The sequence below is a fragment of the Vigna umbellata genome, chromosome 1, assembly GCF_029865625.1.
Source record: "Vigna umbellata cultivar VRB3 chromosome 1, Vumbellata_1.0, whole genome shotgun sequence".
NCBI classification, from domain to species: domain Eukaryota; kingdom Viridiplantae; phylum Streptophyta; class Magnoliopsida; order Fabales; family Fabaceae; genus Vigna; species Vigna umbellata.
This window is the reverse complement of record NC_142165.1, coordinates 72,769,095-72,790,175: the sequence shown is the minus strand read 5'-3', so window position 1 is coordinate 72,790,175 and position 21,081 is coordinate 72,769,095. Positions and strand designations below refer to the sequence as shown.

Here is a 21,081-nt window from a genome sequence, read left to right as displayed (position 1 = left end):
TAATTTCTCACTTCTTAGCATATGTGGATAATTCATATCTGTTTTTTTTTTCACGATAGTGTCTTTCATTTTAAATTTTGTATTTTGAAAGATTATTATAAATAAAATAGGAGGAAAATTCGGGTACACAGAGTAAAAAAATTATTCATATACTTTTCAGAAGACACAATTCAAAATTAATTTCACTCTTATTCAAATTAAATCAAACTAAAGCCAGCTAAATTTCAAATCATATTGAAACATAATCAAGAGTATGAAAATCATAAATCCAAAAGTAATGTAAATTGTTTACTCTAACTAATATTAAAGCATCAATATAGCAGAAGTAAACACAAAGCTCTTAAAAATTAATCAAAAGCTGGAACATAACTTGTGACACAATATAAACCTCTGTAACAAGGTTTTCTATTTCTTTTATCAGAACTCTACAATTGGAGCCTTGTGCTCTTCAAGGATAGAAACTGCATTGTAAAGAAGTTGAGGGTCTTTCTCATAATCTTTTTCAGATTTTGCCAAAGTCCATGACTTTATTAACCTCTTCTTCTGAACAAGCTGCACCGACACCATTTTAGAGAGCTTATCAGACACACTCATCTTCACTTACTCTGTATTTTCAAATATTTTCTCAATAAATATTTTGATTACTATAATTATAATCATTTTAGTAAATTCATCGTTAATAATTGAAATTACCAAATATGATTCCTTTTTAGTATTTTTTTTAACGATGAAGCTTCTAATAAGTCTACGTAATTATAAGTGTAGAAAAAATAAAACTAATAACTAAAAGTAAATTTAAAGGTATTATTTTATAGTATGGATGATAAAAGTATAATAAAACGAGAGTTGAAGTAAATAGATCATTTATGTTGTTGACTTAGGAAGATGGTTTTTAAGAAAATTGCAGAGTGCTATAACCAGCTACACTAAGTATTATTACCCAAACCATAAGATAACACCCATACCCTCAACAAAAAAACCAGACATCAATTTATCCCATAAGTGTATAACATTAGGATATAATATGTCAAATTTATTTATCCATAGCACCTTTAATCTTGAATGTCGGGTAGTAAATAGTCAACAAGAACACACCCTGTATGAGTAAACATAAAATAGAAAATACATTGAAGATGGTATAATTTCACATGAGGTGAACAGAACCAATTTATTGCATACCAAGATTAACTCACTACACGGTAGCAGTTGGCTGGTTCTAATTTTGTCCACAACGAAGCATATATTGGTTTACCTTTTGTATAGTAAGATATTTATTGGATAAAATATCTTAGATATTTTAAGCGGTTAAGATATTTATGAGTAACTAACCAGATTTTCAGGTAATTAAGGTTATTTTTATTTGGCTTATGAAACACTTATAAATAGAAGGACAAGGTCAAACACCAGATACGTTTTCACTTACGCTCTATTGTCACTAGATAATATTCTACAGTGATAATAAAATCACTTTCTTGAGAGCTTGAGGCTCCATAACTAATGCCTGACTTGAGCATCGAAGTATCTTCGCACGTACCTCCCCCTCAGCTGGTGAAAGTGGACGAGCGGTACGAACTGAAGGAGTGCGAACAACTTCCAGAAAGGACAAGCGAGCAACACATCGAAGGACGAGCGAGCGGCATAAACGTCCGGAAGCAAGGAAGACACGTCGACAAGGTATGTTTCTCGGTCCCATAAAATATGTACTGAAACACTTCTTAATTCATCTTTAAGAAAATTTCATAACACAATACTAATGTTAAAAATTTTAATATGAATATAAGTTCTACATTAGATAAAAATGAAAAAATAGAGCATTATAAAATTTGTGAGAATTAGTATAGAATTGTATTGACGTGACAAATTAAAAAAATTTATTTCCAAATTCACTCTCATTTATCTCCAAATTCACTCAAATAAACGACAAAAAAATTTATCTTCAAATCCCCTCAAATCCACTCAAAAGAACAAGGCCTTAAGGGGGTTTTACCCCCGAAACTTAACCTCTACTAAAATTTAATATTTTTGTAGTGTCTCATGTGGAATTTATCTAAGAAGATACATGGAGAAAACTAGTTGTAAATAATTGGAGTCTTTTATATGAGTGATGACATTCCTTTCTGATCTTTTGGCTACCCTTTTCCTTTTATCGGGCTTCATCTATCCATGGACACACTTTATAAAATTTTTATGATATCTCAGTAGCAAAATGTTACCCCATGATGCAAGCAAACAACTACAAAGACCCTCTTTACTTAAGAATAAGGGAACGTATAATACCGACTTGCTTGTTATATACACAAGTAAGTAATATCTAGCATAAATATATATTACCGTAATCTTCATTCTAAATATAAAGTAAATAAGCTTACAAAGCACCAAGACAATGCTTTTAATATCTGCGGTCGTTCTAATAAATTTCTTTCTTAAGAGTTGTATTGTGATGTTCAATTTAGTGGTGATGCATTAAATATTCATGGACATTTGTCCTGAGATACCAAACCATGTTTGATATGAAATGATGATACATGTTTTATGCTAATTACGATTATGAAATATTATCCTCTTTGTCTGTGTACATGTTTAAAGCAACATTTCAGATAATGTGCTAAAAAGCTATAATAGAAAAGATTGTAGAAGCTATAAAAAGCTGCTTCTAGTTGTCAAACACGTTACAGAATTAAAGTGGTAGGGATGAATTTACATAGCAGCAGGAATAATCTAGTTCTGATCTTCAAAATCAGTCATTATTTCACCTAACAAAGCGGGAAGAGCGAGGAAATGATCTTGATAGCCACAAGTGTTTCATCCTTATTATTAAAACAAAGACGCCATAGCATGGAAAGTGCATCAAAGCCACAGCCAAGTACCTGAATTTGAAGATTACACCTTATGCATTTCCATTAATGGGTTATGTTAAACTTTATGAAGCAATGAGAAGAAAATTACCATAAGGGTGCATAGGGAGAGGATAGATCAAGGAAAGGATAAGGCCACCTGTAACAGAGGTTGGTAAGTTATGAAAGGAACAAATTCTCTTGGACTAAAACAGGGGATAGAAGAATTTACCAAAGTGAAACGCAAACGTGGATGATCCACTGAAAAATCACAAAAGTAGCCGTCCACAACACAAAATATGCAAATCGAAACATTGGAAATCTCTGCACTTGTTAACAATAAATACTTGTCTTATTATTCTTCAATTATATTTCAAGTTTTATATCACATATATGTCTAATCAAGAATTACGTAATATAAATACGTATTGCTCCTACAAACTCTAACACAAACGACAGAATCATACAAACAAAATTTGTTTAAATTGTTTCCTAAACAGTAATAATAATTATTGGGTGATTAATAGGGGTCCTTGAAATCATTGCTTTGATTTTATTTAAGATAAATTTATTATAAAAACTTTGCAATTTTATTGAAAATTAAAAGCATTTATAGAACATCTTTTAATCCTAAAATATCCAAAAAAAAAAGAGTAAAATTAACATAATGAATTTGATTCAAATAAAAACAAAAATGTGTATAAACCTAAAACTCACCATGCAATTCAATGACGTGTCACCGAGGAGGAAAAGCGCATTAATTGAGTGCATGCAAAAAACCAACTGCAAAATGACGAAAAAGCAAATATTTTCAGATGAAAGAAAGACGGGCCTAACATTTGCAATTTAACATTTTATATGTTTGGACCATCTTCTTAATTAAAAAATAATAATATTTTAAATATAAATAAAATTAGTTTATGTATAAGTTAACTTATAAAAAATTTATTTATTTTTAACATGTATTTATGAAAAAACTAATTTCTTGAGAAAAAGAAATCCTGCAAACATGATAAATAAAGAATTTCGAAACAATCATGGTGCTCTTATAGTTTATTTTGAAAAATGAATTTAATGATAAAAAAAGTGTAAAAGGAAATTAACAAAAGTACTGTAACTAATATAGAAAAAATATTTTTATTTGTTTAGTATTGAAGGAGAAGTAATAATATTTATGTGAAGCTAGGTGGAAAGTTGAAACATTTTTTTTATGATATTTGAAGAATTTGGCAGGAAAAAGGATAAATGAGAGAGAAAGGAGAATGTTGATTATACTTACAAAATCAACACTATAATCTTTGGAGGAGCTGAGACGAGGATAAAGGATGAACCAGAACACTGAATCCGTTAACACCACAGCACCTGCACAACTCTATATATTTAAAAGAAAAATCAAAAATAAAAACAAATTAACCACACCCCAACAAAACCAAAAAAAAAACATTCTCTTTTGGTTTTAAGATATTATGCTTGATAAGGAAAAAAAGTTGAAAAAAACTCCCAATTACCTGAAATATAATTTGAAAAACGTAACCCCATAAAGAAGCAATTTTTCTATCATGGGTAACAATACCAACTTCTGCATCATTCACTGTGATTTTATCTTGTTTCAGGGAACATCCATATAAGGAGAAATATGATCCTAGCTGAAAATCAATTTCAGATAACAGAAAACAAAAAACAACTAAATTAGTGCATTTTCAATTTTTCATACTAATATTTTCTGCTACATCTATCAGAGTCGGCAATGTGAAGCTTTACCCCAAAGTAAATAGTCACCAATGTAAAGGTCCATCTGCTCAGCACAAGAAAACAGAAAACGATTAGAACCCTTCTGGATTTGAAAAATTTTAAATTTGGTTTTGGTTCTCTAAAGGGTATTTTGTAATAGTTTATAATCACTGTTAAATGTTAATTATGATTACTTTATAATAAAGGTGACATCATTTTTAAACCAGAAATGAGAGATTTTGTTAGATACATTGTTAATGTTAAGGCAGTTTTGATTGAACAAAATAAGACAGAACATGGTTAACCAAAGTAGCTTACTGAGTGTAGAAGTAAAATATGACTGCACCATCTGCAGCAACACTGGCAATGATCAAAGCCAAAAGCACAATAAAACAAATTACTCTATAAATTAGCAGCCATGAAGGATCAATTCCTATGAGACAGGTATTCCATGCCTCGTCCTCATGTAACAATTCTGTTTCTTCTCCTTCGCTTTCAACACTGTTTGATCTTGATTTGTTGAATCCTTCATACTTGAATATCAAGAAAAATGCCAGAGCCATGGATCCTAAAATCCATAGAGCACAAAATAAGAACCTCCAGTTCAACCAATAACTTAAGGCAGTGGTGTCTGCACTCTTGGTGGGTTGCCATGAGTGGCTAGAAGGCCAGGATAAGAAACTCATGGCTTCAGAAATAAATGTTCTTCTTGATGAGTTTCTTAGAACAACACTAGGCACAGTGGTGGGAGGATCATGCTTTTGATTACCCTTTTCAATTATAACATTCAGTTCCGATTACAACACTGCAATAGCAAGATAAAATGGATGAAAAGTCTACAAAGACACCACAAAGATAAGCAACATTGAACACGTGTAAAGAAAGATATGAATTTCATCATGCATGCAAACAGAAAATGGGAAATAAAAAGCATGGATTATGTATATAGGAAAGTAATCAATCACCTCTAGCACATTGTTAGAAAAGAATGTAGTATGAGCTACTTCACAGATGAATGTAATCAGAACTGAAGCAGAAAATTGAAACTCAGGTGGGATGGGAAAGAATGAGTGTAAACTAAGGTGAGATAGAAAAGAAGACTGATGATGAATTTTTGAAGGCAATGAAATGTAGATTCCTTACTTGAGAAGGGTTCGTCCCAATGTTCGAAAAGTTCATTACTTGATCCAATTGGAGAAAGAACAAAATAAAATAGGTGTGGAACTCACTGTTTACAAGTAAAATTTAGAGGGCAGAAGATGCTTTGCTTTATTCTTTTATGTGAGTGCAGAAGGAATTTGATGACTATATAAGAAGAGGAAGGGTAATAATAGAGCAGACAAAAACAATATACGCTATTCACAGCATTTCCTACTTTTTCTTAAAGCTAAATTCAGTTTGAAGCTTCAAGTTTTTGCATTGAATCTTTGAGTCTGAATATGATGTGCCAAATTCTTGGTTCCTGTTATTTTATTCTTTTACGTGTGTTTGAGTTTGGTCAGTCTTTCAGTTAAGTTTTCGTGAAGAGAATAAACTGGCTAGTTCAGAACATCAATTTTGAATGACAGAGTATATTTTTTAATTAAAACTTCCTATGTTGTTATTTATAAGTCTATTACAGCTAAATAGTATTTTCTGGCCATTATTTCAGTGTATATAAAATATCCTTTCTACTACACTTTTCTCAAAATGAATTCTTCCTGTCGTTTATTGTGTGATCCATAACAATCTAACCTCATTTGGTTCATTTAATAACAATTCAATTCACTCATTAATAGTTTTTTTTTTTCAATCTAAAATCATATTTTTTAAATATTAAAAAAATTAATTATTGATAAATAAATTTAATGAAACGAGAGATTCAAATGTTAGATAAAATTTATCAAAATTCACAATTTTCAATAAATCAAAATTAGTATGATTAAAAGAATATTATATTTCATTTTGAACTACGTTTGTAAATCGCGTTCACAATTTCTTTATATACTACATTTTTGTAAATTGAATTATAATGTGTTTAGTTGCATAAAATAGTAAATAAGATTTCAATATCCATGCAATTTCTTATCTAAATTTTAATTGCCTACGAAAGAATTCATATACATGTACAAAATCAAATTACATTTTTCTTACCAAAATAAAAAAAAAAAACCATTTCGTTAGCTAAGAGGTTACTCAAATATTTAACATAATAAAAGTTTAAATAATTAATAAAAGTTCATTTATACTCTCACATTTAACATTTGAAATGAGCAGATATACTATTTTACAACGTTTTAATGCGCTCTCGTGTGGGGTTTCTTTTATAAGAAAAAGCGTTTTACTTTTTTAACGTGTATTCTTGAAGTAGCGACAAAATGAAAATGTATAATATATTAAAAAAGAACCGTTTAATTAACAGAATTTTAGAAGTGATTTGATTTAGATGAATTAAACCACAATATATCGTATTAATAAATTTAATCAAAACGAACTACTCTGAATTAATATTTAATCACTTAAATTATCTAAATCATTCAAATTATAATCAATAAATGTGTCATTTTAAAACATATATTCAATTTCATAAATTATAGTAAAACTTAAAAATATTATTTAGGAACAATTCAGTTTTTTAAAACAAAATCTAAATAACATTTTTTTCATGCAAATGCCGTTTTTTTTAAAACAAATCTAGTTATTTAGGTATGAGATAACTTATTTCCTTTTTTACTCAATTTAATATTTTAAGCCTGCTATTTTTCTCAATTCAAATGCTCTTGAAATTACCATTTTTAATGTCGAATTAAGTATTTACTCAAATGGTCTTTGTTTTAGCTTTTTGACAATCATATCAATGCCTAATGATCCGGGTTGAGCTGATGTGTCCACTACATCATCGTCTTCATCATCATGGTAGTCATCATAATCTTCTTCATCCTCCTCTTCAGCAGGAAAGTCCTCACTAGAATAACTATTTTCAAAGTTTGCAGTTGAAGCTTCTGGGTCATTTTCTTTAACTGACATGCTAAAGGCTGGATGGGAGTGCTCCAACGCCTGTGAAGCAATCTCAAATTCCTCTACCCTCTCCAACAAACAATCAGGACCAAGATCATATTCATCCAGCAGCAAAGCTTTGCTAGATTCAATTGCATGCTTCCACAGAGATAACATTTTTGGGCTTGTGTTCACCACATTGTTGTCGCCATGATTAGTTTGGTTGTCATCAGTCTCACCTGATGTCAAAAACATTACCACCTCGTTCAGCATATGTTCAACTGATATTTTACCAATATCAAACAAAGAGACAAAAATATTATATATAATTCATATGTGACACAAGATAGAAATTAACAATTCTTGAAGGCTGATTATAACAGACAGCAGTTGAATAATCAACGAGCGGCAAGGAAAAGACCACCGAATATAGTATGTTTATCATCAATGCTTCTTAGGAAAATGGTTATTGGGGTCATCACATTTGTAACTTAGAGGATAAAGAGAGAGAAAGCTTAATCTCAATGCAATGAAAAATCATCCGGGTAAAATGAGTTACCTTCTCATATAAAATAACTTAAGGAAGGTAATTACAAAAGGAATTTCAAAGAACTTCAATAGATCAGATGCATCTCCACGTGTTTGTCTCGTTTGAAAACCATAAACCAACTGTAAAACTTCTTTCCTTAATTTCCTCACACTATCCCTATATAAAGGTGCCCAAGCAATTGTACAAGCATCCCTATAACATAAAATCTACTAAACTCGAGGTTAATTACACTATACCCCAAAACAAGCAATTAGCACACAAAATTCATGAAACCTCGAAGCAATGCCTTTCTAATGTGATTCTGTTAATAGTGATTCCTGAAATTTTCATAATAAACTCCACTGAAATACATAGAGAGAGCTTTGAGTGCTTGTTGGAATATTATCAGCCGGGGAATTGCATTAAATGCATGTTTTAAGAACAACCCATTTCTTTCCAAGAGCCAGGATTGCTTACAATAACCCTACGTTTTATGTATCTAGTTTAGGATTATATTGGAAACTCCCCCTTTTTTTAACGTTCCTTACACTTCCCATTATAATTATACACAAACATGTCTGCATACGGTTATTGATTTCACAAGAGTTAAATTGGGACAAGACATTCGCAAACATAATGGTTCAACCGAATTTACTTCCGGTACACGTACCTGAATTTTCTGAATTCCCTGTAAAACCAGCTTTTGAAGGTGTAAAAACTGGAACAGGTTGCTGGTACCTTGATTTCCAATCTTTGCCCCTCCACATCAATATATGTTCATCATCAAAAGACAACAGCACACAAGGTACCAAATCCTGCCAACACAAGACTATCAAAACGCATGCAGCACAGGATTCTATTTCAAATTATTGTGACAACACCTAAACTGAACATGACCTTGTATTATTATGAACAAATATATCAAAGACTTTAAAGAAAGTCCAATGCATAATTTGTTGTGTGATAAATTGTTACAAGTCGCTCATTATGCCCAGAGCTGATACTGAAGGATGGGTTGGAACCCCAATTGAAAAAAATATTAAATGACTGAAATTTTATCGGACTTGCCTAAGAAATTATCTTTTAATATTATTTAATTTCATTTTAAATTTCTTAAAACTAGATGAAGACAAGGTTGACATTCATTTTTTATTAATATATAAGATTTGTTGAAGATATAACTGTTGGATTAACATATAGAATATATTAGATTTTCATGTTGTTTTTATATTAAATAAAAGTCAAGTTGACTAATAGGATAAATCTGTTTTATCCCATATAGGTACTATCTTTCATCAGTTTATCCACTGATAGTTTCTCTTTTGCTCATGTTCTATAAATACGTTTATTTTATGAATAAAATTATGTCCTCTGCACGTACAATTCCTTTGACCAGCTCGAACAGGTTCAAAGTAGAGTGGGTGAAAATGCTCTGCATACCTCAACAGATTGTTGAAGCAACTCATTCAGGTATCTGTGGCAGTTTGTTTAAAGAGGTTGTCAAGGATGCAATTGCATCAGGCACTGATGGATATGATGCTGAAATCCAGAAAGCAGTAAGAAAAGCAGCACATGGCCAGCAACTTACTGAGGAAGTTTCTATGTCTAAAACAAGGCAGTAGCGAAGATATTTATTAGTTACATAAGTGCCTGAGCAGCTGGAAATCGTAGAGTCTGTAAAAGAACAAAAGAAGATGCTAGCTTTCAACGCCTTAGTTGTAACTAAGTTGGTGGAGGACATTACAGGGTAGCCAAGTTAGATTTCCACTGAAGAACCCGTGAAAGAAGAGGACATTACAAAAAGTGAGGATGACGACTGGGAGTCGCTTCAGACACTCAAGAAAATAAGACCAATTGAAGATCTTAAGGAAAAGTTAGGCAAACCTGGTTAGACAGAAATTACTCTTAAAGATTATATTTCTGAAAGGGATAGGCCTGACCTTTACAAAAATTACTTTTATGTCTAACTGGTGAAGTGACAAGGGTTCCATTTGGTGCTCAGATCACCAAAAAGAAGGATAATTCTAAGCATCTTCTTCCAAATCAGTTTGTTGGGATTCTGGGATTGAGTGATAATGAAATAGTGGAAGTGCACAGAGGTCTAGTTGAGCAAGCTTTTAGGAAACAAGCTGATGTCATTTTAGCTACGGAAGGTAGACAAAGGCCAGGTTGGAGCAGCTCTGTAAACTCCAGAAGCAAGTACCCTACCTCCAGAGTATGTTCAGAAAACAATCAAGATATGACTGCTGTAACTCAAGGTAGGCTCAATATGAATCAGATAAGGGAACTCAAGGAAGCCGATGTCGATTTAGACAGTATGGTATCTGAGAACTTGAGAGAGATCCTCTTCGAGAAAACTGTTGATAATATTTTCCTGTCTGGTACTGGAGAGTTTGGTGACGAGGAGTATGTAAAAAAATCCCATCAGATCTATATTAGCAAGATGAAGCAGATGGGTTGTTCACAAGCTTGCAAAAAAGACTGTCCAACTTGCTCGTTCAGGCAAGTGTCTCTACTGAGACAGAAATCACAAGGGAGTGGTTTCTTCACTGACTTGCTGGCTAGTCAAATTCATGGGAAGTGCCAGAATAGCTTACTGATACACTACATACATGGATAGCAATCAGGTTCCTGAGAATCTGTCTCGCTTGCAGTATGTGATGCAAATAAATGATTCCACAGCTGCTGCTCTCGAGGAGATTTGGGACATTTAAGTCATGAACAAAAGAAATTATGATACTACTTTCAACCCAAAATTTTAAGATAATACGTCTATGGATTTTTTTCTTTTTAAATGTTGTTTTTCTTGCCTACTTTTACCCAATGTGGACTCCAACTCTCACTCTCAGCATTTATGACTTCCTTCAACACTTTGAATTCATTTTATTAACTTGATAGTGTAGTATCTGGGAAATATACTTCATTATCAAATTTTCTGGAAAACTATCCAGAACACACAAATACAAAGACAACATTTAACTCTCACACTCAACAACAATACACTCTCTTAACTCTCACAAAATAACATGCAGCAGCATCATCCCTCTCTCTCTTTGTTTCTCACGGTGGTGCACACAATCATCACAACTCACAATAACTCAACACAATAAATAACATACTCAGTTTCTCTCTCTTGCCATAGGCTGCCCATTTATAATTAAGAAGGGCATAAACTTCCAAACATTAGTGGTGAATGCTTGGTTTAGTGGTGCACTTATTTTCACTTACAAACAAAGTACTTTGTGGCTACTTTCGGTGGTGTACTCTCCCACATATTCTTTGTTGATAAACTAGCAATTTTATGGAAATCCAGAATATTATAATCTCTCAAACTCACAATAGTAAGAGCACACTCAAAGTAACTCACAAAACACAGCAGTCCCCCTCTTTGGTTTCTTACGGTAGTGAAGCTCTCTTTCTCACACAAATAACTCACACACAAATAGCACAACCAATTTTCTCTCTTCTCTTGGTGTACGACACACACGGACACCCACTCTTTTTTCTTCTTCTCGGTGGTGTGTCTGCCTTCATTCACAGCTTCTTATTTTATAACATAGCAAAACATAAAAGTCCAAAAGAAAATATAGTGGCAGACGGTGGGCACAAGGGTAGTGGAAATAATGAGGTTATTAGAGAAACCATTTACTGAATGGAAGACCCATGGAGCTCAACTTTCCAATTCTTAATCTTTCTTTTAATTATGCTGCAAAACGTGGGCTGCTCATCGTGGAGTCCATTTGAGTTTACCAAACAGATACCCAGAAAAGATATCAAAATTGTTTCTTATGAGCATAGCTAGTAAGGAACAAAAAGAACAAAGCAAGCCACCACAGCAAACAGGGAGCAAAAGGAACATGTTGATATACAAAGCCTATCATGTTGATACCTTGAGTTTGGCACCAATTTTCTTGTAATCACTAGGATCCAATCCCTTGCAGTTAACTTTCACCAAAATACTTCCTTCAAAAGCATCTCTGACATCCTTTACAAGGGATGTATATACTCCATTTTTGGCTGTAACATTATAGAAGTACAAATTTAGAAATAAAAGCCATAACTCATGTCTTAAATTAATGTTTAATAACCTAAAATCAAGAATGTAATAGCAATAAAAATTCAAAATTGGAGAAGGTTGTGGAAATACAGATCAGAAAAAAAAAATCAAACATAATGACAGCTTATCCATTTTACTTTAGTAGATTTTAATTGTCTTTCCTTCACTATGAGATTTTGTACTAGTTCTATCTTCAACATCTTACATACTCTCACGAGACAACATACCCATTGTCTTTAAATGCTGCTGAAGCAATCAATATGTTTGCATAAGAAATGAAAATTTAATGGATTTGAATTTGAACAAGTTTCTATCATTTTTTTATAGTCACAAAAATCCAAGATTTGAGGACCCGGATTAAGTGTTGCATCTACCTATTTAATTTCTACTTCTATCATCTCTGCCACTAGGTCATTCTGTGTTCTGTCACTTATCCACATCCGCTTTTGTTTCTTGTTTTTCGAACAACCTTCCATTTTTGGTTGTTTCTTGCTGTTCTAACATCCAACTCAATGAGGCACCACTTCCGTTGAAACTAGGACCGTCTTCAACCAAGAACAACTTCGTCATTGGCAAACTATGAACACCCTTTTTCCACATTTTCCCTCTTCTTGTTCAATTGTGATGAAGTAAAGCCCTAACCACATTTGTGCTTTCGCATGTTCCTTCTTCAAGACCAATTCCATAATTCTTCAATTTCAGCAATACGCTTCAATTCCATAATTCTTAATCTTTGAAATTCTGGAAGCTAATGAAAGAAGCTGCAGGCTTGATCTGTGGTAATTTCTTCAAGAGATCAAATTTTCCATTTATTCGCCAATGAGATCCAAAAGGTTGGACAAATTGTTAAAGAGCCACCAAAGATTGATAGATATAAACAAAGAAAAAGAAAAAAATTGCAGAACAGAGAAGAGGAAACACAGTTATCTTCCAAGTGTTTCCCCCACATATCTTTTAATCTTCGTTCTCCATATTTACTTTACTGGTTCCCTTAACTAAGCAGTTGCACTAACCCTAATTACGTTCCCTTCTTTTTAGTCCTAATACATACTGTAGTGATACTCCAGTATTACTGATAAATACCCTTTATTAGTTTGTTACGTGTGTCTTAGGGAGTCAGTTAGGGTAGTTGGATGGGCTTGAGATAGTAGAAGAAATATCACATGTTGCCTATAAATAAAGAGGGCCTATAAATAAAGAGGGAAGGTTGATAAAGAAGTCATCTTATGATTTTGAAAAATGGGGACTGGAGAGAACCCTGGACTCTTGAATATCTAGGTAAATCCTTCATTTGTTTTATCTTTCAATCCTAGCCAAAGGCTGCTACCACATTGGCACAACAATAAGGATCTGGGTTCCAAAAAATTATTCGTTACTTTGGATTCTGAAGCACTTCTATCAATTATTAATCCTAATGAACTCTGAAATTGCAGAACTCAGACAAAAATTAATGGCACCAATTTATTTCCATGACCTTTAAAACATATATCAAAATAACGACTTCAAGTTTAGACAAAGTCTTGCCTCAACTTCTGTGACTTCAGTTGCTCCAGGCAAGAAAAATAAAGACAAAAGGGTACACTAAAATGTCAAATTTGTTCATGCTATGTGTTCATGTGCATGAGAAAGACAGAAATGAAACCCATTAGATGGTTACCTAATTTACAAATTGGTAAAAGACTTTTTCCCTTCATCCGTAATTCACCAGCTTCAGCTTTTGTTAATCCTTCTGGAGCATCTTCTATAAGTTTTGGGTAAACAGGAGCAGCTGGCTTCCAGAGCATCACTGGATACTGTGGACGAGTTCTATAGTTGTAATTTCTGCCACGGAAAAGGTACACTACACCACCAGCTCGATGAATTATTTTCCCCCCTGTTTTCTCCTGTCATGGCATACAAAGTTTAACTAAAAATAGACAAGGCATTGATGAAATTATTGTCAATATACCAATGAACAGAAGACTTTATTGAAGACAAGAAAATGCCTCAACTATGAAACAGAACCTGTCAGAACAGTTCGACTGAATATTGCTACCTTATTAAAAAATAATAATGTGAAAGAGAAGAAAGGGTACAATACAACAACTATCAAAGCCAGTCACCCCTGTAAATGTAATCTCCTACTCACTCAAATACAGCCAAATCATATGTATCTAAGAGCATATTTATTTCCTTACGCAATGTCATGTCAATTACTCCAATTGCAAAGTTTGTTATGTTTAAGTATAAGGAATCATTGTAAGCAATTGTGAATTGGAAATAGTCTAAAAGTTTTCTATCTTAGAGCATATTTGGATAACCTTATCCAAAAGTAGTTACAGGAGAAGAAAAGCGAAAGCTTGTGCATGTAGAAAAGAATTGTGACACACACAAAGTGAATAGATGCACTGAAACACACTCTGGTGATTTTTCATTGAACCATGGCATCCTTTAAATAGGTGCACATAAGGCCTTGGACCAAGTACAAAGAATAAAAACAAAAAATAATATATCAATTGCTTAATCTAAATAATACTACTTATTCTATCTCTATCTATATCAACAATAGAATAATATTGCACCCCATTCTAATAAAAGAAAATCAAAACTACCAATCTTTATCTTATCTCTATCAGAATCAAACTAATATTACTAGCACCAAACTTATAACTGAGAATCAAAAACACTGTGACATATGTGGCAAAGATAAAAAAAGATTTAAAACATATCCCTAATTTAAGTTTAGTCAACAAAACTCTCCCATAAACTTAAATTTTTCATCCTTCATCCTTGCACTCTAGTTTTCCATGAGCATTATCCCACATCGGGCTTGTTTCTTCCAATCAGATTTGGATTCTTCATTTCTTCATGGCTAACTTATCCATTACTTTGATCGACTTTCCAATTACCTTTTCCCACTTCATTTTCATTATGGTGGACCTCTTCTTGACCTTAACCCACTTGTCCTTGACATTTGTTGATTTGTTCTTTGCTTTGGCCATCTTCCTAATAACCTTGCTGCCACCACGGTCTCCTGTAGCTTCAACTCCTTTATGATTTTCTTCACGACTACCCCCACACTCATCATTCATCATTCTACCTCTAATATCACTGTTTCTGAAATTCAATTTGTCAAAGGCTACTTCCCTATGATGGTGGTTCTCCCTACTAACATTTGCAGGCTCATGTTTCATATTGTTGTGTGCCAACTCCCTCCATATTAGGTTCTCCATTATGAGATTCTTCACTTTTTCATGAAGCATCCAATTGAACTTCCCTAAACAAAGTATCTCCTCATATTTTTCTGAGTTTCTTCTCCATGGCTTCTTGTATCATTTTCACCAACATATTTGATTGCCTCACTTGTTGCTCCTCGAGCTCCAATACTTTATCATGCTTTATCCTTGCAATTTCCATCTCCAGGTTTGCCACTCTCATCATCATGACTTCAACCATCTCTACCAATCTCTACATCACATCAACCATTTCTACCAAGCTCTGAATCATCATGGTTGTGTTGTCCTTGCACTTTGTTGAGCTACTAACATTCTTCAACAACTTTGTCGAGCTCTGCACGTCCTCTACATCTTTGTCGAGCTCTATAATTACTCGTCTGAGCTTCCTTCTTACTTTACTAGCCTTGTTGGGCTTTCCAACTACTCGTTGTTTGAGCTCTCCATCATAGCCTCTTCTTCTTCTAAGCTCTCCACCAAGCTTTGCACTTCACTTTCCACCAAGTTGCTCTCCATTGAGCTTAGATTCAGTTCGACATCAACCAACTCGACACAATCTAGATCTAGCTCAACACAACTCGAACTAAGCTCGACATCCTCTAGCTCATAGGTTCGCCTTTGAGCTCCTTGACATCAACAGAACTATTTCTTCGCATCTTCCTCTATAAGAAGATTCTTCTCCTTCTTCTCAGCCCTACAAAACTTCACAATGTGGTCGGCCTTACTACAGTTCTAGCACTTCCCCGATCTACACTCATTTGCATAGTGGTTGTGCTTGCCACACTTAAAACACTCCACTCCTAATCGACCTCCTCAGCCTTCCCCTTGTCCTCGGCCATGCCAATTCTAATGTCCTTTGACTCCTCAATGGCACAAACTATGTTTTCGAAAACATTTGTTAAGGATCTTAGAATTTTCTCAACCACCTAGCTGAATGGCATTGGTTCTCCATTCCTACCGTGTTGGTTGACCACCTTCTCTACCCGAGTTATGTACTCGGTCACACATTCTCTGTCTTCCATCTTCAAAATTTCAAACTCCTCTATGAGAGTTTGTAGCCAAACCTGTCTAACACGGTTGTTCCCTCTATATGCAATCTCCAGAATCTCCCATACTTCTTTTGAAGATGCAGCTTTTGCTATCTTCTCAAAGCTTGATTTGCCCACCTGTACAATAGGTACAAAATCGATTTCTCTTTTAGTCGTGTTTTTTTTAACGCAACAATCCAGGCCATCGTGTCCTTCACGGATCCTTGGTACCCACTCCCCACTACATCCAATATGTCTTAAGATCCAAGAAGGACCTTCATTTGCAAACTCCAATCATTATAATTGGCTTTCTTTGACAATTGTAGTAGGGACACATCATCCACGAGGTTTGTCACCTCACTCACTCTCCTTTTCCTCTCATTGTTTCACTCTCTGTCTTTTCTCACCACTTGACACTCAAAACAAAAAGCTTTGATACCACTTTGTCGAAAAGAACTGTGACACACACAGTAAATAGATGCGCTAAAACACACCTGAGTGATTTTTCATTTAACCATTGAATCCTTTAAGTAGGTGGAGATAGGCCTTGAGCCAAGTACAAAGAATAAAAACAAAAGATAATATATCAACTATTTAATCTAAATGATACTTCTTATTCTATATCTATCTATATCAACAATAGAATAATACACAATAGAATAATCCACACTCCGATCTAATAATAGAAAATCAAAACTAGCAATCTCTATCTTATTTCTATCATAATCAAACTAATATTACGGACCCCAAACTAATAATTGAGAATCAAAACCACATATACGGCAAAGATAAAATAAGATTTAAAACCTATCCCTAATTTAAGTTTATTCAACAGTGCCTAAGTTAAAATAATAAAAAATAATCTTTTAAAGAAACAGGCCATAACGTGTTCTTATTACTTGTTCACAATCCATGTCAACATGCCCAGGAATAATCTGGTGCAAATGTTGGTATGTGGTATCAATATGCTCAAAGATTAATCTAAAATACATTCTGGTGTAAGAAATTTGCAATCACAACATACGAATCAATCCTAAAGAAAAGAAAAGGGATATTGTACCTCAATATGATGACATACATTATCCATATCAACAGTTGGAACACCTAAACAACGAATTTTACATACACGGCTACGCTTCCAATGTGAATGTACCAATTCCAGCATGTTATGCGTTAATCCGTCCCTTCCAAGATTCACCTGCCGATTATCTGACATCATCGGCTTAACAAGCATTTGTATCTCCCACCTCTTTAGAGGCTCCCCGAGAATCTCTTCCCTCGTCTTACCCTCCTTCGGAAACTGACCCATGGGAAACGGCCCCGGCATTTCCACGTGCTTCACGCCCTTCGTGCTAAGCGGTGGAGGATTGAACGAGTCGAACAACGGAATCTTCTTCTTTTTGCTCTTCAGCGGCGCCTTCCCCGTCCACGGTCGCGGCATCGTGGGCGGCGCGAACGGCAGAAACGCCGGCTCCCGAATCGCGATCGGCTTTGTCTTCGGCGTCTCCGAGTAGCTAAACTGGAACTCGAACGGTGCACCGGGGAGCAGGTACGACACGCCGGACTCACCAATAATGACGGACCGGTCCGCGTCGTCGGAGACGACTACGCCATCGTGTGGCACGGGCTTGTGATACTTGGAGTGGCGGTGGTATTTGAGGCCGGGATTCAGGGTCGGGGGTTGAGGAGGACGGTTTTGGGATTTGCGGGGTGGGGGATACTTGGGGACGGGTATTGGCGGTGGTGGAGTGGCAGAGACTGCAGGAGTGCGGTCGGCGGGTGGCGGCGTTGATGGTAAGGAAGAGAAGAGGTTTCTCCCGACGGGAAGAGAGGAGGATAATGCAACTACGACCATTGGAAGTTGGGACTTGGAAGCGAGAAAATTTGAAAGTGTGTTATTCCAACCTCATTGCTTTCTTAAAATATCTCAGTGAAGTGCTGCACCTCTCGCTTCTTACTGCAGCTCTCAAAAGATCTTTTTGTCCTTTGAATGAAAACGAAAAATAAAACACAAAAATATAAATAAATAAAAAACATAATTAATAAATAATCCTTTCTTTTTTATCGTATTTATTTTATTTTATTTCATTTAATTTATTTTGATTCGACAGATTTTATTTGGTTTGGTTTTTATTATATTTTTATTTTATTTTATTTTATTTTATTCCTTTTTAATTTATTTTGATTTGATTTGATTTATGTGATTAGATTTTATTTTATGGATTTTATTTTTATTTTGTTTGAGTTGTTTTGATTTTATGTTATTCTATTGTGTTTTATTTCATTTTATTTTATTTTGTATGATTTTATTTTATTTTGTATGATTTTATTCTATTTTGTTTGATTTTACTTATTATGTTTTATTTGATTTCATTATTTTGTTTTATTTGATTTTAGTTTTTTTATGGTTTCTTTCTTCATTTTGGGAAAGAAGTCACGAACACTTGCTGTTTATTCCACTGTTCTTCCACTTTTACTTGATACCACTTCCAGCCAAATTTTCTTTCGCAAGAAGGAATTGAAGCAATCAAAACAGAAAGAGCCTAGAAGAAACGAAAGGGCCTAGAAGAAAAACAAAATGAGTCTGGAACAGAGGGGAGAATTAGAGAAGGCTTCAAAAGAGCAATCAACTTGGCAAAAGGAAAGAGTGATGGTACATTCATCTTAATAGTTTAAATGTGTTATAATAGATGAATTTCTGTTTGTGTATTATGGACTATGATGTTAAATCTTTTTTGTCACTCTTATTTCATCCATCATCATTATTCCATTTCATTCATATTCTGTTTATTCACCATTAACTCAACCATAACTGCTCCCACAAGATTCTTAAGACAAAAAATTAATTTCACACAAAAGACAATTCATTACATAAAACATCTTCAAGTGACTCAACCAGTAACCCACCTTCATGACATCCTCATACACCCCTGCACTACCATCAGCCATCACACTACCATCCTTTACCAACATCTTTTGAACCTGCAACCAGAAACCATCAACAAAGCAATGCCTAGATAAGAATTATAACAATTCGAGAAAGCAGAAGTCAATCAACATAGTACCCTCTCCGGAAACAAATTCAATTCTCTTTTATCATATCTCTTTTCACTCCTTAAGCCAATCACAAGAAATACAAGATAGAACGCGAACCCTCTCGCCGGCAACCCAATCGCGACCTTATCTCCTTCTCAGAACTGCAGAGCCACCATGAAGGCTGTTTCGCGAGAACGTCGCACCTCCGTTCAACTCCACCATCGCGCCACCTTCGGCCATCTCCTCCACATCTGTCCCCTCCTAACTCCAATGTTCACTCACGTCGATTTCGGTCGCCGTAATTTCCGTCATAACCGTCGTCTCCGTCCATGCGGCGCCGCTCTTGCTTCGGTCACGAAGAATGAAGGAGAGGCTGCTCTCCTTAGGGTTTGTGGGATTCTGAAGAGGAAAAGAGAAGGAGTCACCCTGCCGTAGCTGGCCAAGAGGGGAAGGAATGGGGCAACCTTCTTCTCCTTGTTTCTGATTAAGGAAGGAAACCCTAAATGGGTTTGGCTTTAGGCCCGTTTTGGTTTCTTAAAACTAAAAATGCAGTTTGGACCTTGGGGCATTTCGTTTTTGACACCCTGGGAATTCATAAAAAATAGGTTTAATGTCTCGGTAGGTCCCTATTTTCGGCGTGAATCTCAAATAGGTCCCTTTTCTTTTCGGCGTCTCAATTGGGTCCCCATTTTTGTAAAATTGTAACAATTAGGGGTCTGCCGTCAAATTGGACAAACGGCCGTTTAATTGTTTCTTACGTGGCATGAACAGTGTTTTCAGTAATGACACGTGGCATGATTCCCATCTGACACGTAAGAAACAATTAAACGGCCGTTTGTCCAATTTGACGGCAGACCCCTAATTGTTACAATTTTACAAAAATGGGGACCCAATTGAGACGCCGAAAAGAAAAGGGACCTATTTGAGATTCACGCCGAAAATAGGGACCTACCGAGACATTAAACCTAAAAAATATATAAAATAATAAAAAGATTAAAATTAAAATAAAAAAGAATGGTTTTAGAACTTCATCTTTGTTTGTAAATAAATAAATAAATAGAATTTTGATTTGTTAGTTTAATTGTTGTGTGGATATTGTTTCTTTTAATAAAATAATAAATAAAAATTATAAAACCACAAATATTTGTTAAACTTTTATTGTTGTCTTTCTTTTTAAAATATGGTTTTTCTTAAATATAAAAATCTAAAATCTCATAAAAAAAGTATGGAATGGCAATGTTAGGGGTAGATTTTACTGGATTCACTCTCTTGCACACACCGAAACATCTCATCTCCATCAAATACTAATGTCAACCCTCTAAAACACTCAAATCCTCCGTTAGGTGAGAAAGGCTAGGTTTTTTAGCTAAGCGTCAATCCCTTGATCACTCAACAAGAAAACTCACATTAGGACCTAGGGTTTAAGACAACTAATGGGTTAAGCTACATTCTTAGACACTAGCCCCCACTAGATTTCTTGTTTCAAGTCTAGGGTTCACTAGATTCTTTCCAAAACTTAGAAAATCACAAATCAAGCTATCCATGTCCCTATTTCAAGCAAGCATTAAGAATGAAAACAAGATATTAGCATATAATGGAAGATGCATTTATATAATCAAATCGTTTACAAAATACAAGAGAGTTCAATTGCTACAAAATCTCCTAACAAGATGATTTG

At 34.4% G+C, this 21,081-nt stretch overlaps 2 protein-coding genes across 4 annotated transcripts; both read right to left on the bottom strand.

Annotated features, from left to right (window-relative positions):
• Nucleotides 1-2,508: 2,508 nt before the first annotated feature.
• Nucleotides 2,509-5,662, bottom strand: LOC124846783 (uncharacterized). Of its 2 annotated transcripts, none has more exons than XM_088113095.1 (9): nucleotides 5,531-5,662; nucleotides 4,884-5,370; nucleotides 4,596-4,629; nucleotides 4,343-4,480; nucleotides 4,114-4,206; nucleotides 3,552-3,617; nucleotides 3,067-3,158; nucleotides 2,947-2,994; nucleotides 2,509-2,886 (listed from the first exon to the last, which is right to left on the bottom strand). In XM_088113095.1, exons 2-9 carry the CDS (start codon nucleotides 5,249-5,251, stop codon nucleotides 2,754-2,756), a joined length of 972 nt encoding a protein of 323 aa, XP_087969221.1. In that variant the 5' UTR covers nucleotides 5,252-5,370; nucleotides 5,531-5,662; the 3' UTR covers nucleotides 2,509-2,753. The 2 variants fall into 2 exon arrangements, with proteins under 2 accessions (XP_087969221.1, XP_047180085.1); XM_047324129.2 differs by having other exon boundaries at nucleotides 2,509-2,867.
• A 1,641-nt stretch (nucleotides 5,663-7,303) lies between these two features.
• Nucleotides 7,304-19,905, bottom strand: CAF2 (RNA-binding CRS1 / YhbY (CRM) domain-containing protein). 2 transcript variants are annotated; one of them, XM_088104187.1, is made up of 7 exons: nucleotides 19,433-19,905; nucleotides 19,275-19,349; nucleotides 17,428-18,351; nucleotides 13,785-14,010; nucleotides 11,960-12,087; nucleotides 8,741-8,885; nucleotides 7,304-7,780 (listed from the first exon to the last, which is right to left on the bottom strand). In XM_088104187.1, exons 3-7 carry the CDS (start codon nucleotides 18,220-18,222, stop codon nucleotides 7,359-7,361), a joined length of 1,716 nt encoding a protein of 571 aa, XP_087960313.1. In that variant the 5' UTR covers nucleotides 18,223-18,351; nucleotides 19,275-19,349; nucleotides 19,433-19,905; the 3' UTR covers nucleotides 7,304-7,358. The 2 variants fall into 2 exon arrangements, with proteins under 2 accessions (XP_087960313.1, XP_047180084.1); XM_047324128.2 differs by having other exon boundaries at nucleotides 19,521-19,905.
• Between the last annotated feature and the right edge of the window lie 1,176 nt (nucleotides 19,906-21,081).